The sequence below is a fragment of the Centruroides vittatus genome, unplaced genomic scaffold, assembly GCF_030686945.1.
Source record: "Centruroides vittatus isolate TY-2023 unplaced genomic scaffold, ASM3068694v2 contig_628, whole genome shotgun sequence".
Classification (NCBI taxonomy): domain Eukaryota; kingdom Metazoa; phylum Arthropoda; class Arachnida; order Scorpiones; family Buthidae; genus Centruroides; species Centruroides vittatus.
Genome location: NW_027122385.1, coordinates 5,191,302 through 5,206,161, shown reverse-complemented (window position 1 = coordinate 5,206,161; position 14,860 = coordinate 5,191,302). Strand labels below are relative to the sequence as shown.

Sequence of the window (14,860 nt, the reverse complement as noted above, 5' to 3'; positions counted from 1 at the left end):
CTGTACTCAGCGCTAATATATTGTCTTCAATCAGCCATTATTTCACGAATTTATCGATGTAGTCAATACTTTTCGTTTGATATGTTGTATATTTGAGAACTTCTTAAAATAGTATTATGTCTTTTGCAGAATTAAAATACCGCTTTAATTATGAACTTATTATATATAAAAACAACCAGTTGTAGTTTGGAAGAGACAAACGAAATTTATAAATTAAGCACAGTTTCTGAACTTCTAATTATGGAAATAATAAATTCATACATCGAGATTTAAAAAATTTATATAGCAGAAGATTTTCCCGATTGCCTATTAAATGTGTAATTGTAAAAAGATTTTTCACATTTTTCGGATAAATAGGAATAATAATTTTTCATCAAAGTATTAAAACCTGTTCCAAGTTTTACATTGTTTTCTTAGCAAATTGAAATATCTATTGTACATGTAAAACAAGAAAGAAATTGTTTTAATGTTTAACCTTAAAGTTATCGTTTTAAATAAACTAAAGTAACACATATGTATGCATATATATATATATATATATATATATATGTATGTATATATATATAATATATATATATATTTAAAATAAAAAGCAGTGTTAGAAATTTAAGACTAACATCACACTTCAACCGAAAGTAGAAAGGTTTAAGACATAGGATATGAAGACGTGCGAGTGATCCGTTGTAGAAAGTATTACAGTTTCATATTACTGTGAATTTAACATATGCACTGTAAATTACGTTAGCTGTATTGATTTCTATGTAAAATTATCAAAATTTTCTACTTTATATATTTCTTTATATTTATTTCTTTCTGTTTATTTATTCAGGTTGCGAAGATTAGTGGATGCTGGAATCTACGAAAAATTGTTGAGAGAGGCAAAACAGGCCCCAGGGGTCGGTTACACTGACATTCATCATCCTCTTTCTATTGACGATGGCATGAGTGCTTTCATTCTGTTAGGTTCTGGCTATGTAATTTCAATTTTAATTTTCTTTGTGGAATTGCTACGAAAACAACGAAATTTCGAATAATGTTTTTAAATAATTGGATCTGTAACATGAACAGCAATTATATTATAACGTTATTCTCAGATTCTTTCATATATTCCATTAGTTAATTTTTATTTTGATAATGTTAAGCATATGATGTAAGATATTACTTAGTAAAATATTTAGCTAAATTCTTATGACAGGATAAGCATTCAGCATAGAATTTCAGATATGAACTAAACTTATTGAACGGTATTTCTATACAGTACAGTAATTACCAACTACAATAACATTTGTTTGTTCTTTCATAAATTAATAAAATTGAACCGAAATAAACTTGTGTAACGTTGTTGTAACGAATTTTTATATAAGTAAGTCCATAGCAATGGATAACTAGATTAAACAACATAACACATGGTTACTGGTATTAGCCTGAACAACGGTCTGATGACGTAGTGATTTGCATGGTGCCTTCTGGTGTTCTAACACTTACAGACGGCTATTTTTCCGTATACAATCCGTCAGGCTAGGGATGTCTCGAAACTGCCGATAATAATACACGCATCGATACTTTCTCTCGGGTACCGGATAAGGTATCGTTACGTTTTTCACAAACCGGTAAAGCCCGAAAGCAAATTTTGCAGCCGAACCAGAAATCGAAATGAAATTGTAGACTATTTTCTGTAAATTTCTTTGCATGTATTATTATACGTTTGGGTATTGGTGTCTGTCGGTAACTATACAGGGTAGGCCAGCGAAAACGAAACGGCAGAGTGTTCGTGTTCGTCCAAGCAAATCGCTCGGACAGGTCGATTTTATTCTCGAGGGTACATCTTTTGCAATAAAGTTTTTGCGATTCTGAATACAACAGACAACAAAAAATTTTAAAATCTCGTTTATTTTGTATTAACTAAACAAACATTTATTTCGAAAAAAAATGTTTGTTTAGTTAATATTCAGATTCGCGAAAACTTTATTGCATAAGATGTCCCCTCGAGAATAAAATCGACCTGTCCGAGCGATTTGCTTGGACTAACACGAACACTCTGCCGTTTCGTTTTCGCTGGCCCACCCTGTATGTTACTTAAGTCTTAGTGAAGTCTGTATTTATGCTTCGTGAATATAGATTTAGATTTATCTCTCTATTCTTATTATAAATTGCATAACAAACTATATGTAAATATAATTCCATAAGTTTAATGATTTAAAAGTAATGCCAGAAGAGCATTACTTTTTTCTATACTAGACGAGTTGGTGGCGATTTAAGCTCTAATTGGTTTGTGTGTACGAAAACAGACACTGGGTTCGTTCTCACCAGGTGTATTTTCAGTTTAACATGTATTCTCAATTAGCCTATTAAAATTCATGGCGGCGAAAGTTGAAATATTAAAGCTCCAAATTAAATGTAAACATATAGTTTTAATTGAAAGAATTTGACATATCTCTTTGACAACCTCTAAGCACATTCACCATATATGAAATTAGAATTTACTTTTTAAAAGTAATTTAAAATGGAAAGATTATCAATTTGTTTAATTTTTATATAGCTACAAAGATCAGGCAGAAAATAATATACAACTATGAACGTAACAACAAATATTCAGAGACATCATATTAGTGAACTGTTCGGTAAATTATTACACATTCCTATAGAAAAATTATGTAGCAACTTTGAAAAAAAAATTTTATTAATACCTGTATGACGTGTACAAAGATTTCTTTTTTTTATCATTACGTACTTAAAATTATATAACTCAATTTCCAAAACTTCGCAATTGACTTTTTTATGTTTCTGTCTTTGTTTCGTCCTTAGAGCCTCTGTTATATAAAAAACAACGTCTCAGTAAAAATGATTTAAATTTCCCTTTAGAAATGATTAATTTTTGTCTGTATCGAAGTAGATATTTTCATTTCATAATAGTTTATAATAATCAATAGTGACATTACAAAAATTTAGGACTGGCTTAAAATATTCTAAATTAAAATAATTCAAACTATTTACAAAAAATTTTCATAAAATTAAAATATTAATTTTATTTATTGTTATCTTTAGTTGCTGAAACTTTTCTGCTAAATACAGCACAATTTTTATAACAAAGAATAAAACTATTAAAACTAGAGAAAATGAACCAAATAAGTAATATTATCTATCTATATCTATATATACATACATATATATATATATATATATATATATATAAATGGACGTGTGTGTGCCTGTATCTCACTCTGCAGCCAAAACTACGCATCGCACATGAATGGTGTTTCTGTGTGGTAGTAGCCCAAGTCTCCCATCGTGCACTATGGTGGTTGCGTCTCGATAGCTGTAAGGGTGTGAGTGATATGGGGGTTGAAAGTGGTTGAAAACATAAATGTATGTTTTTTCTAGAAATTTCCAGAACCTAGATGTGAAATTTGATACACAGTTAGGATACGGCATGAAAATGCACACTAAGAAAGGATTTTTTGTAATTTCCTCCGCGGGGGGGAGAGAGAGAGCATTAAAGCCTAACCTGAAGAACGGCTTCTACTGTACTATTTTAGATGCGATTTTTTGTTTTTAATTACGTTTAGTCTTCATTGAGTACTTAGGAGTATTAAATTGATAACATTTCAGACAGTAATATAAATCTATATATATAATCGAGACGAGTTGATGATGATAATAATAATAATAATAATAATAATAATAATAATAATATACAAACATGTTGAAGAACACGACATTCTAACAGAACAACAAAAAGGTTGCCGTAGAAACCACAGGGGATGCAAAGAACAGTTACTCATAGATTCAGTCATTCTACGGCAAGCACACAGACAACACAGAAACATACACATGGCATATATAGACTACAGAAAAGCATTCGACAGTGTTCCACACAGTTGGCTGCTACATATCCTACACATGTACAAAATACATCCATCACTCATTGCATTCTTTCAAAACACTATGCAGCACTGGAGAACAACACTACATCTCAGGGTTAGTAACACTTCCATACAAACAAACCAAATTTTTATTAGGCGAGGAATATTTCAAGGAGATTCCTTGAGTCCTCTCTGGTTCTGCTTAGCCCTGAACCCATTATCCAACATGTTAAACAACACGCAATATGGTTACAATATCAGACACGAAAAAACAACACAGTTTACACTGTCACATCTCATGTACATGGATGACATAAAACTTTATGCATCCACACAAAAACAACTTCATCAACTCCTACAAATCACACATTCATACACCAAGGACATACAAATGAAATTTGGCCTAGATAAATGCAAAACACTTCACATAGAAAAAGGAATCCTGAAGAAAGAAGATTTTGCACTTGGAAATGGAGACATTATTGAATCCATGGAAGAGGGTGAGCTCTACAAGTATTTAGGATTCCAACAGGCCAAACTAACAGAACATGCACAAATAAAGCAAAGATTGATTAAAGAATACCAAAGTAGGTTAAATGCTATTCTCAGAACACAGTTAAATGCAAAACACACAGTTAAAGCAATAAACACGTATGTCATCCCAGTACTCACATATTCTTTTGGAGTTATACATTGGACTCACACAGATCTTGAGCAACTCCAAAGGAAAACAAGAACTACACTTACTAAGCATAAACAACATCATCCTAAATCTGCCACAGAAAGATTAACCCTTCCACGTAAAGATGGCGGACGTGGCCTGATTGACATAGTTAACCTTCACTACAAACAAATACAGTCACTGCGAGAGTTTTTCTACAAAAAACAAGAAACATCACAATTACATAAAGCAGTAACTCTAGCAGACTCGAATAACACACCATTAAACTTACACTCACATCATATGGACACAACGCAACATATAAAAAGCATAGACACCATTAAGCAATCGTAGGCTCGAAAGGCACTCCATGGCAGGCATCCTTATGATCTGGCCCAGGATTTTGTTGACAAAACTGCGTCAAACAGCTGGTTAGCTCGGGGATGCCTCTTTGGGGAGACGGAAGGATTCATGATTGCCATACAGGATCAGGTCATAAATACTAAAAACTACAGAAAACACATACTCAAAGATGCAACACTCACAAATGACACATGCAGAAAATGTCACATCATGCCAGAAACTATACAACACATCACCTCTGGTTGCAAGCTCTTGGCACAGACAGATTATTTACACAGACATAACCAAGTAGCAAATATAATACACCAAGAGCTTGCAAAGAAACACAAATTAGCAGACATCCACGAACCATACTACAAATACATTCCACAGACAGTATTGGAAAACAACACGCACAAAATGTACTACGACAGAGCCATAATCACAGATAAAACAATTTACCACAACAGACCAGACATCACACTCATTGACAAACACAATAAAATCACATACATTATAGACATATCCATTCCAAACACTCACAATATACAAAACGCATGCACTGAAAAAATTAGCAAGTACACAGAACTCGCCCAGGAAATAAGGCATCTGTGGAGGATGGATAGGGTGCTTATTGTACCTGTTGTTCTCTCTTCTACAGGTGTCATACCACACACAGTACACAAAAGCCTGGGCACATTACAATTGAATAGAAACACATACATCACACTGCAGAAGGCCACTATATTGAATACATGTCATATTGTGAGAAAATTCCTGAATACAGACACACACACTGATACACTTCTTTAATTTCTGTTTTGGTTACTATGCCTTGACTTTGGTCCGGCATAGTACACAGCCACCGGTGTTAACCGAGTATATCTCACTTAACCCAACATAATAATAATAATAACTGTATTGCAAACAAAATATACAAACATGTTGAAGAACACGACATTCTAACAGAACAACAAAAAGGTTGTCGTAGAAACCACAGGGGATGCGAAGAACAGTTACTCATAGATTCAGTCATTCTACGGCAAGCACACAGACAACACAAAAACATACACATGGCATATATAGACTACAGAAAAGCATTCGACAGTGTTCCACACAGTTAACTGCTACATATCCTACACATGTACAAAATACATCCATCACTCATTACATTCTTTCAAAACACTATGCAGCACTGGAAGAACAACACTACATCTCAGGGTTAGTAACACTTCCATACAAACAAACCAAATTTTTATTAGGCGAGGAATTTTTCAAGGAGATTCCTTGAGTCCTCTCTGGTTCTGCTTAGCCCTGAACCCATTATCCAACATGTTAAACAACACGCAATATGGTTACAATATCAGACATGAAAAAACAACACAGTTTACACTGTCACATCTCATGTACATGGATGACATAAAACTTTATGCATCCACACAAAAACAACTTCATCAACTCCTACAAATCACACATTCATACACCAAGGACATACAAATGGAATTTGGCCTAGATAAATGCAAAACAGTTCACATAGAAAAAGGAATCCTGAAGAAAGAAGATTTTGCACTTGGAAATGGAGACATTATTGAATCCATGGAAGAGGGCGAGTTCTACAAGTATTTAGGATTCCAACAGGCCAAACTAACAGAACATACACAAATAAAGCAAAGATTAATTAAAGAATACCAAAGTAGGTTAAATGCTATTCTCAGAACACAATTAAATGCAAAACACACAGTTAAAGCAATAAACACATATGTCATCCCAGTACTCACATATTCTTTTGGAGTTATACATTGGACTCACACAGATCTTGAGCAACTCCAAAGGAAAACAAGAACAACACTTACTAAGCATAAACAACATCATCCTAAATCTGCCACAGAAAGATTAACCCTTCCACGTAAAGATGGCGGACGTGGCCTGATTGACATAGTTAACCTTCACTACAAACAAATACAGTCACTGCGAGAGTTTTTCTACAAAAAACAAGAAACATCACAATTACATAAAGCAGTAACTCTAGCAGACTCGAATAACACACCATTAAACTTACACTCACATCATATGGACACAACACAACATATAAAAAGCATAGACACCATTAAGCAATCGTGGGCTCGAAAGGCACTCCATGGCAGGCATCCTTACGATCTGGCCCAGGATTTTGTTGACAAAACTGCGTCAAACAGCTGGTTAGCTCGGGGATGCCTCTTTGGGGAGACGGAAGGATTCATGATTGCCATACAGGATCAGGTCATAAATACTAAAATCTACAGAAAACACATACTCAAAGATACAACACTCACAAATGACACATGCAGAAAATGTCACATCATGCCAGAAACTATACAACACATCACCTCTGGTTGCAAGCTCTTGGCACAGACAGATTATTTACACAGACATAATCAAGTAGCAAATATAATACACCAAGAGCTTGCAAAGAAACACAAATTAGTAGACATCCACGAACCATACTACAAATACATTCCACAGACAGTATTGGAAAACGAACACGCACAAAATGTACTACGACAGAGCCATAATCACAGATAAAACAATTTACCACAACAGACCAGACATCACACTCATTGACAAACACAATAAAATCACATACATTATAGACATATCCATTCCAAACACTCACAATATACAAAACGCATGCACTGAAAAAATTAGCAAGTACACAGAACTCGCCCAGGAAATAAGGCATCTGTGGAGGATGGATAGGGTGCTTATTGTACCTGTAGTTCTCTCCTCTACAGGTGTCATACCACACACACTACACAAAAGCCTGGGCACATTAGAATTGAATAGAAACACATACATCACTCTACAGAAGGCCACTATATTGAATACATGTCATATTGTGAGAAAATTCCTGAATACAGACACACACACTGAATACACTTCTTTAATTTCTGTTTTGGTTACTATGCCTTGACTTTGGTCCGGCATAGTACTTAGCCACCGGTGTTAACCGAGTATATCTAACTTAACCCAACATAATAATAATAATAATAACTCTCCCGTGGTCACCACCTGGTCGTGGTGGGAGAGCCCAGTAATTTTACTGATCCATAGGGCAATGCAGGCTGGAGCATAAGCTCCTGGTATGGACACCCATGCCAGTAAGGTCTATGGGAAGAAATGAAGCTAAGAGTGACCAAGCCCACATTCTGTGGAGATATTTATCATGGTAATAACTAGATCAAAGTGTGATACCGGCTCGGACGTCGCCCGGTTAACAAGGTCCGCGTTCGTGGGTTAGGCAGAGGCTCACGTTCGAAAAATAGGCCACAGTCTCCCTTGGTTACCGGTGGCGAAAGCAGCACCGGCCCAAGCATGGCTACTGCAATGCCCTCAACAGATGTGAGGAACCAACCCAGCCTTGGTGTTTCTGTGGCAATGCATCCACAGACCACAAAGGCTGGAAAACCACGCCAACGGATGAAATGGACAGTAGAAATGAACGAGTTTATCATCCGTACTTACTACACCATCACAAAACTCGAAACAAACATGACAGCATACAGACAACAACTACACCATAGATTCACACAACAGTATCCTCATCTCACTGTCACTGAACAAAGGGTTGTTGATCAAAAAAGAACAATTATACACAACAACCTTATTCCACAAACAACACTTGAACTTATCAAACAACAGGTTGCTGATCAAATACATCAACAGACAGAAACATCTAACATTAATGAAGATCACGTAACCTGTCAGGATAATCCAGCAACAAGCATTGATAATAACACACATACAACAATTACCACTAATGATACTACAGACACTTCCTCATCCATCACTGATAACATAGACATGGATTTAGTTAATACGCTCTCACTTATATTTCAGGAAACACTCACTAAATATACAGGCACAGATCCCACACAACGACCACGAATACCAAAAATCAACACGTCAAAGGAAGTAGGAAAAACACTAAATTATGTAAACACTCACTACTACCACACTACATTCATTCAATTTCTACACTCTGCAGACATTCATACATTAGTTTATGCTGGGGCAGTCACAGTAGTGACACACCATGGACTGAAAGTACAATCACAGACAAATACACAGAAAACACAATTCTATCACAAGCCTGCCTGGCAGAGAAGAATAGAAACACAAATAAATGACATTAGACAGCAATTAGGCAGGCTGACACAATACACTAAAAGCAACATAACACCCAAATTAAGGAAGCAGCTCAAAAACATTTTCAAGAAAATAAAAACACACACAAAACATGAACATCACAACACACGCATTACAGAATACATTGATACACTAAAACAAAAACTTGCTGCCAAAGCACGTAGACTCAAACGATACAAAACATGTACACTACGAAAACAACAAAATAAATTATTTACAAACAATGAAAAACTCTTTTACAGACAAATTAATAACAAAGCAAACACTGATACACAGCACAGTGGCACACCAACAGAAGAAGAACTCACAACATATTGGTCTTCTCTTTGGTCCAGTGCTGTCACGCACAATGCTGAAGCAGGCTGGATCGAGGAGGAAACAGAAACTTACACAACATACCAACTATGCCCTGTGTTGAAATAAGCATACATGATTTCCAATACACTGTTAACAGAACACACAACTGGAAGACACCTGGTGTAGACAACATTCACAATTTCTGGTACAAAAAGTTTACATCACTGCACCAGGAACTAGCTAAACACCTAACACACATCATCATCAATCCACAAGACATGCCAAATTTTCTTACTCAGGGCATCACCTACATGAAACCTAAAAACAACAATACCACAGACCCCACACAATACAGACCAATTACATGTCTTCCAACACTTTACAAATTATTGACATCCTGTATCGCAAACAAAATATACAAACATGTTGAAGAACACGACATTCTAACGGAACAACAAAAAGGTTGTCGTAGAAACCACAGGGGATGCAAAGAACAGTTACTCATAGATTCAGTCATTCTACGGCAAGCACACAAACAACACAGAAACATACACATGGCATATATAGACTACAGAAAAGCATTCGACAGTGTTCCACACAGTTGGCTGCTACATATTCTACACATGTACAAAATACATCCATCACTCATTACATTCTTCCAAAACACTATGCAGCACTGGAGAACAACACTACATCTCAGGGTTCATAACACTTCCATACAAACAAACCAAATTTTTATTAGGCGAGGAATTTTTCAAGGAGATTCCTTGAGTCCTCTCTGGTTCTGCTTAGCCCTGAACCCATTATCCAACATGTTAAACAACACACAATATGGTTACAATATCAGACATGAAAAAACAACACAGTTTACACTGTCACATCTCATGTACATGGATGACATAAAACTTTATGCATCCACACAAAAACAACTTCATCAACTCCTACAAATCACACATTCATACACCAAGGACATACAAATGGAATTTGGCCTAGATAAATGCAAAACACTTCACATAGAAAAAGGAATCCTGAAGAAAGAAGATTTTGCACTTGGAAATGGAGACGTTATTGAATCCATGGAAGAGGGCGAGTTCTACAAGTATTTAGGATTCCAACAGGTCAAACTAACAGAACATACACAAATAAAGCAAAGATTAATTAAAGAATACCAAAGTAGGTTAAATGCTATTCTCAGAACAGAGTTAAATGCAAAACACACAGTTAAAGCAATAAACACATATGTCATTCCAGTACTCACATATTCTTTTGGAGTTATACATTGGACTCACACAGATCTTGAGCAACTCCAAAGGAAAACAAGAACTACACTTACTAAGCATAAACAACATCATCCTAAATCCGCCACAGAAAGATTAACCCTTCCACGTAAAGATGGCGGACGTGGCCTGATTGACATAGTTAACCTTCACTACAAACAAATACAGTCACTGCGAGAGTTTTTCTACAAGAAACAAGAAACATCACAATTACATAAAGCAGTAACTCTAGCAGACTCAAATAACACACCATTAAACTTACACTCACATCATATAGACACAACACAACATGTAAAAAGCATAGACACCATTAAGCAATCGTGGGCTCGAAAGGCACTCCATGGCAGGCATCCTTATGATCTGGCCCAGGATTTTGTTGACAAAACTGCGTCAAACAGCTGGTTAGCACGGGGATGCCTCTCTGGGGAGACGGAAGGATTCATGATTGCTATACAGGACCAGGTCATAAATACTAAAAACTACAGAAAACACATACTCAAAGATACAACACTCACAAATGACACATGCAGAAAATGTCACATCATGCCAGAAACTATACAACACATCACCTCTGGTTGCAAGCTCTTGGCACAGACAGATTATTTACACAGACATAATCAAGTAGCAAATATAATACACCAAGAGCTTGCAAAGAAACACAAATTAGTAGACATCCACGAACCATACTACAAATACATTCCACAGACAGTATTGGAAAACAACACGCACAAAATGTACTACGACAGAGCCATAATCACAGATAAAACAATTTACCACAACAGACCAGACATCACACTCATTGACAAACACAATAAAATCACATACATTATAGACATATCCATTCCAAACACTCACAATATACAAAACGCATGCACTGAAAAAATTAGCAAGTACACAGAACTCGCCCAGGAAATAAGGCATCTGTGGAGGATGGATAGGGTGCTTATTGTACCTGTTGTTCTCTCCTCTACAGGTGTCATACCACACACACTGCACAAAAGCCTGGGCACATTACAATTGAATAGAAACACATACATCACACTACAGAAGGCCACTATATTGAATACATGTCATATTGTGAGAAAATTCCTGAATACAGACACACACACTGATACACTTCTTTAATTTCTGTTTTGGTTACTATGCCTTGACTTTGGTCCGGCATAGTACACAGTCACCAGTGTTAACCGAGTATATCTCACTTAATCCAATAATAATAATTATTATTATTTTAAAATTTATTTTGTATACTAGTACTTTCTATATATTAACAGGACTTATTACACTGGAAAATATGGATGCAGATATTTAGTCTTACAGATCAAAAATAATGTTCTTTATTTAGTTCACCCTATTTTGTTCAACAGGTGAACTAAATAAAAAACATTATTTTTGATCTGTAAGACTAAATATCTGCATCCATATTTTCCAGTGTAATAAGTCCTGTTAATATATAGAAAGTACTAGTATACAAAATAAATTTTAAATTAAGTTAAAAAAGGACACAAAGGCATAATAATTAAATAATAATAATAATTATTTGTATATTTTCAGATCAGTTGGATCTCACAATTTAAGTGTAGTAAGTCTGTCAGGTGTACAAGATGCAATGTCGAAACATGTTGGAGAAGACAGTGAATTTAAAGGAGTAAAAGTACATTTTCATTTAGATGAAAATGGAATTTTAAAAATCGATCATGTAAGTTATATTTTGAAGCATATGTTTTGGCTTATAATAGTGATTCTTAACCTTGAATTTTTAAAATCAATTTCACACCTCAAAAAAAAAAATGTAGGCTTGGTTTTATAAAGGATAGGGTTCCATTTTCTCAAGTGTATTTTAGCTTAACTTTAGGAAGATAAAGGGATTAAGAAAGTGTCTGTAAAAAAAATCTTCAAAGTTTTAGTAGTGTAAATGTCAGTTATAAAATTAACAAGAGTTTTTACAGTTGTAGTAAGGTAATTAAAAACAGGTTCAGAAGAAATTTTTCATTACGAATTTGATCAGTTTATTTCAAATACAAGTTGAATGTGATCAACTTTTTTAACATCTAATGTTTTGTCTTGCAACATTAGAAAGATTTTTCACTCTCTAAATTAAGAACTACTGTTTTATAAAATAATAAAAATTGTGTATTGTGAATTTTTTTTTTGATTATTTTTATTTTGTTTGTTCAAATAGTTGTGTAATAATTTATTTTATAAATATATTATTACTTCTTAAATAAGTATTGTTTGTTAATTTGATAGTTTATTTTTAGTAAAATATTACTCCAAATAAAGTTTTGTGTTAAAAAAGATGTAACCATTATATTCAAATATATTTTATATTGTAAAGTTTAATATTTAATTTATTGTCATAAAAGGATTAAATATTAGTAGACACTAAGTATAGATTAACAATATTCAAACTGTATTCCATATCTTCTAAAGACCATATTTTGATATTTTTTTAAACATAGTTAATTTAATTTAGAATAAATTTATTTTGACAATATTTTGAGTTAATTTTTAAAATAAATACAAATTACAATAAGGTTTTAAGTTTAGAAGCAAAAAACTTCAAAATAAAGATTGGCTTTCAAAAGTTGATTGTATTTAGTTTGTTTCTAAGGCTACGTCCTACGTGGCCACATCCAGCGACTGCAGGCAGAAAGAATCTTTGTACGCGTTTCCAACTGGTGAGCGACCTCTGTCCAGCTTAGGCGCATATTGTTTGAGATTGCGGCGAGACAATTTTGTCGAATGATTGCCATGGAAAACAGTTTTCTACGATACTCTTCTACACTTTCTTATTGTGTTACTGAAATGTCTTGTAGGCAGAAGACACACGATATTTATAAGAAACATTGCGAGTTTGGTGAATTTCATCATTTGTATCGTGAAATAAAAGACGATCCAGTGAAGTTTTTGAATATTGCAGAATGCTACCTGCAACTTTCGATTACGTCCTAAAAAGTATTTTTCCCTACATTGTGAAGACTACTAAGAGTTTCCGGAAACCTATATCACTTGAAGAGAGGCTTTTTGTTATGCTAAGGTAAAGTACTGAATTTCTCTTAATTTAATTAACCTCTTTTCTTTGGGTCTCATTTTCGTAATTTTGAGTATCATTTGAGCCCTAGAAAAAGTTATCAAATTGAAGGTACTGTACTGTGACACAAGAATTGCTGATTTTCCTTCAATTGGCAGTTTCACGACCACTTTTCTAATACAGTTTTTTAAAAAATGTTATAAAAAGACTTATTGAAAATATAGTGTTGCAATTGTTTCAATTGAAGGTAATGCTATCACTAACTAGATACACAGTAAATAAGAAGAATCTTCATAGAATAAGTTTAAAAACTGTTTTATTTTCAAAATGTCATATTGAATTAAATATAAATGAATAAAGCAAGATAAATTTTATACAATATATATACACAAGTTAATTAATTTTATCAATGTCTTTTAATTGGTCAAGTACAAAATTTTGAATTTTTGATCTGACAGTGAGTTTTTTAATTGGTGGTAATAGCTTCATATAAGGTAGTAAAGATTTAAAAAAAGTTCAAATTATCATCATCATCCTCATCTGCTTTTCTATTGCCAGCATTTTTTTTGTAAATCTAAATTATTCATCTTTCTTTTTCGTTTTTTGTTTGTTATAGATGGGCATGATCCAGATGATTCAGATGAAAAAGTCGGTTTGTCATTTATATCTATAATACATCTGTCTGTCTCATCATTTTCTATGTGCCAAATTGTATGTTCTTCAATATAATTTGTAATTTCATTATCAACAACAAGTTCCATGACAGCTCTCAAAAATTCAAGTGAACTAAAATGTATTCACTTTGTTCGTTTTGCTGGAGCTGCATCTCCTGATCTCATGCTTTGAATTTTTCTTATCTCTTTTTGGAAATTGTTGCGAAGGCTTTTCCACTTTGATTTTGCCAGCTCCTCTGAGATTGAAAGGGAACATGAAATTATTATTAAATTATAAGAACCTTACTGTAGTAATAATTACCTCACTTCAAATATGTATGTATTTAGAAAACATATTACATTGCACAGGAAAATAATGAAATTGATGATTAAAAGCTGATTGATGTGATTACATGTGCAGTGTAAGACTTATTGTTAAACTTTGTTTACTTACACAGAGATATAAATATTCAATATGTAAATAAATCAAAGAATACTAAATAAAAATAAAAATATACTAAACTCAATAACACTATTTTACATAATTA

At 33.9% G+C, this 14,860-nt stretch overlaps 1 protein-coding gene across 1 annotated transcript in view; it reads left to right on the top strand.

The window, feature by feature from the left end:
- Window positions 1–14,860, top strand: part of LOC136979482 (uncharacterized) — a 120,900-nt gene that overhangs the window by 68,459 nt on the left and 37,581 nt on the right. The window contains exons 24-26 of the mRNA XM_067275489.1: window positions 830–974; window positions 1,095–1,150; window positions 12,180–12,324. Coding sequence (XP_067131590.1) covers window positions 830–974; window positions 1,095–1,150; window positions 12,180–12,324 — 346 coding nt within the window. The remainder of the gene's footprint in view (window positions 1–829; window positions 975–1,094; window positions 1,151–12,179; window positions 12,325–14,860) is intronic.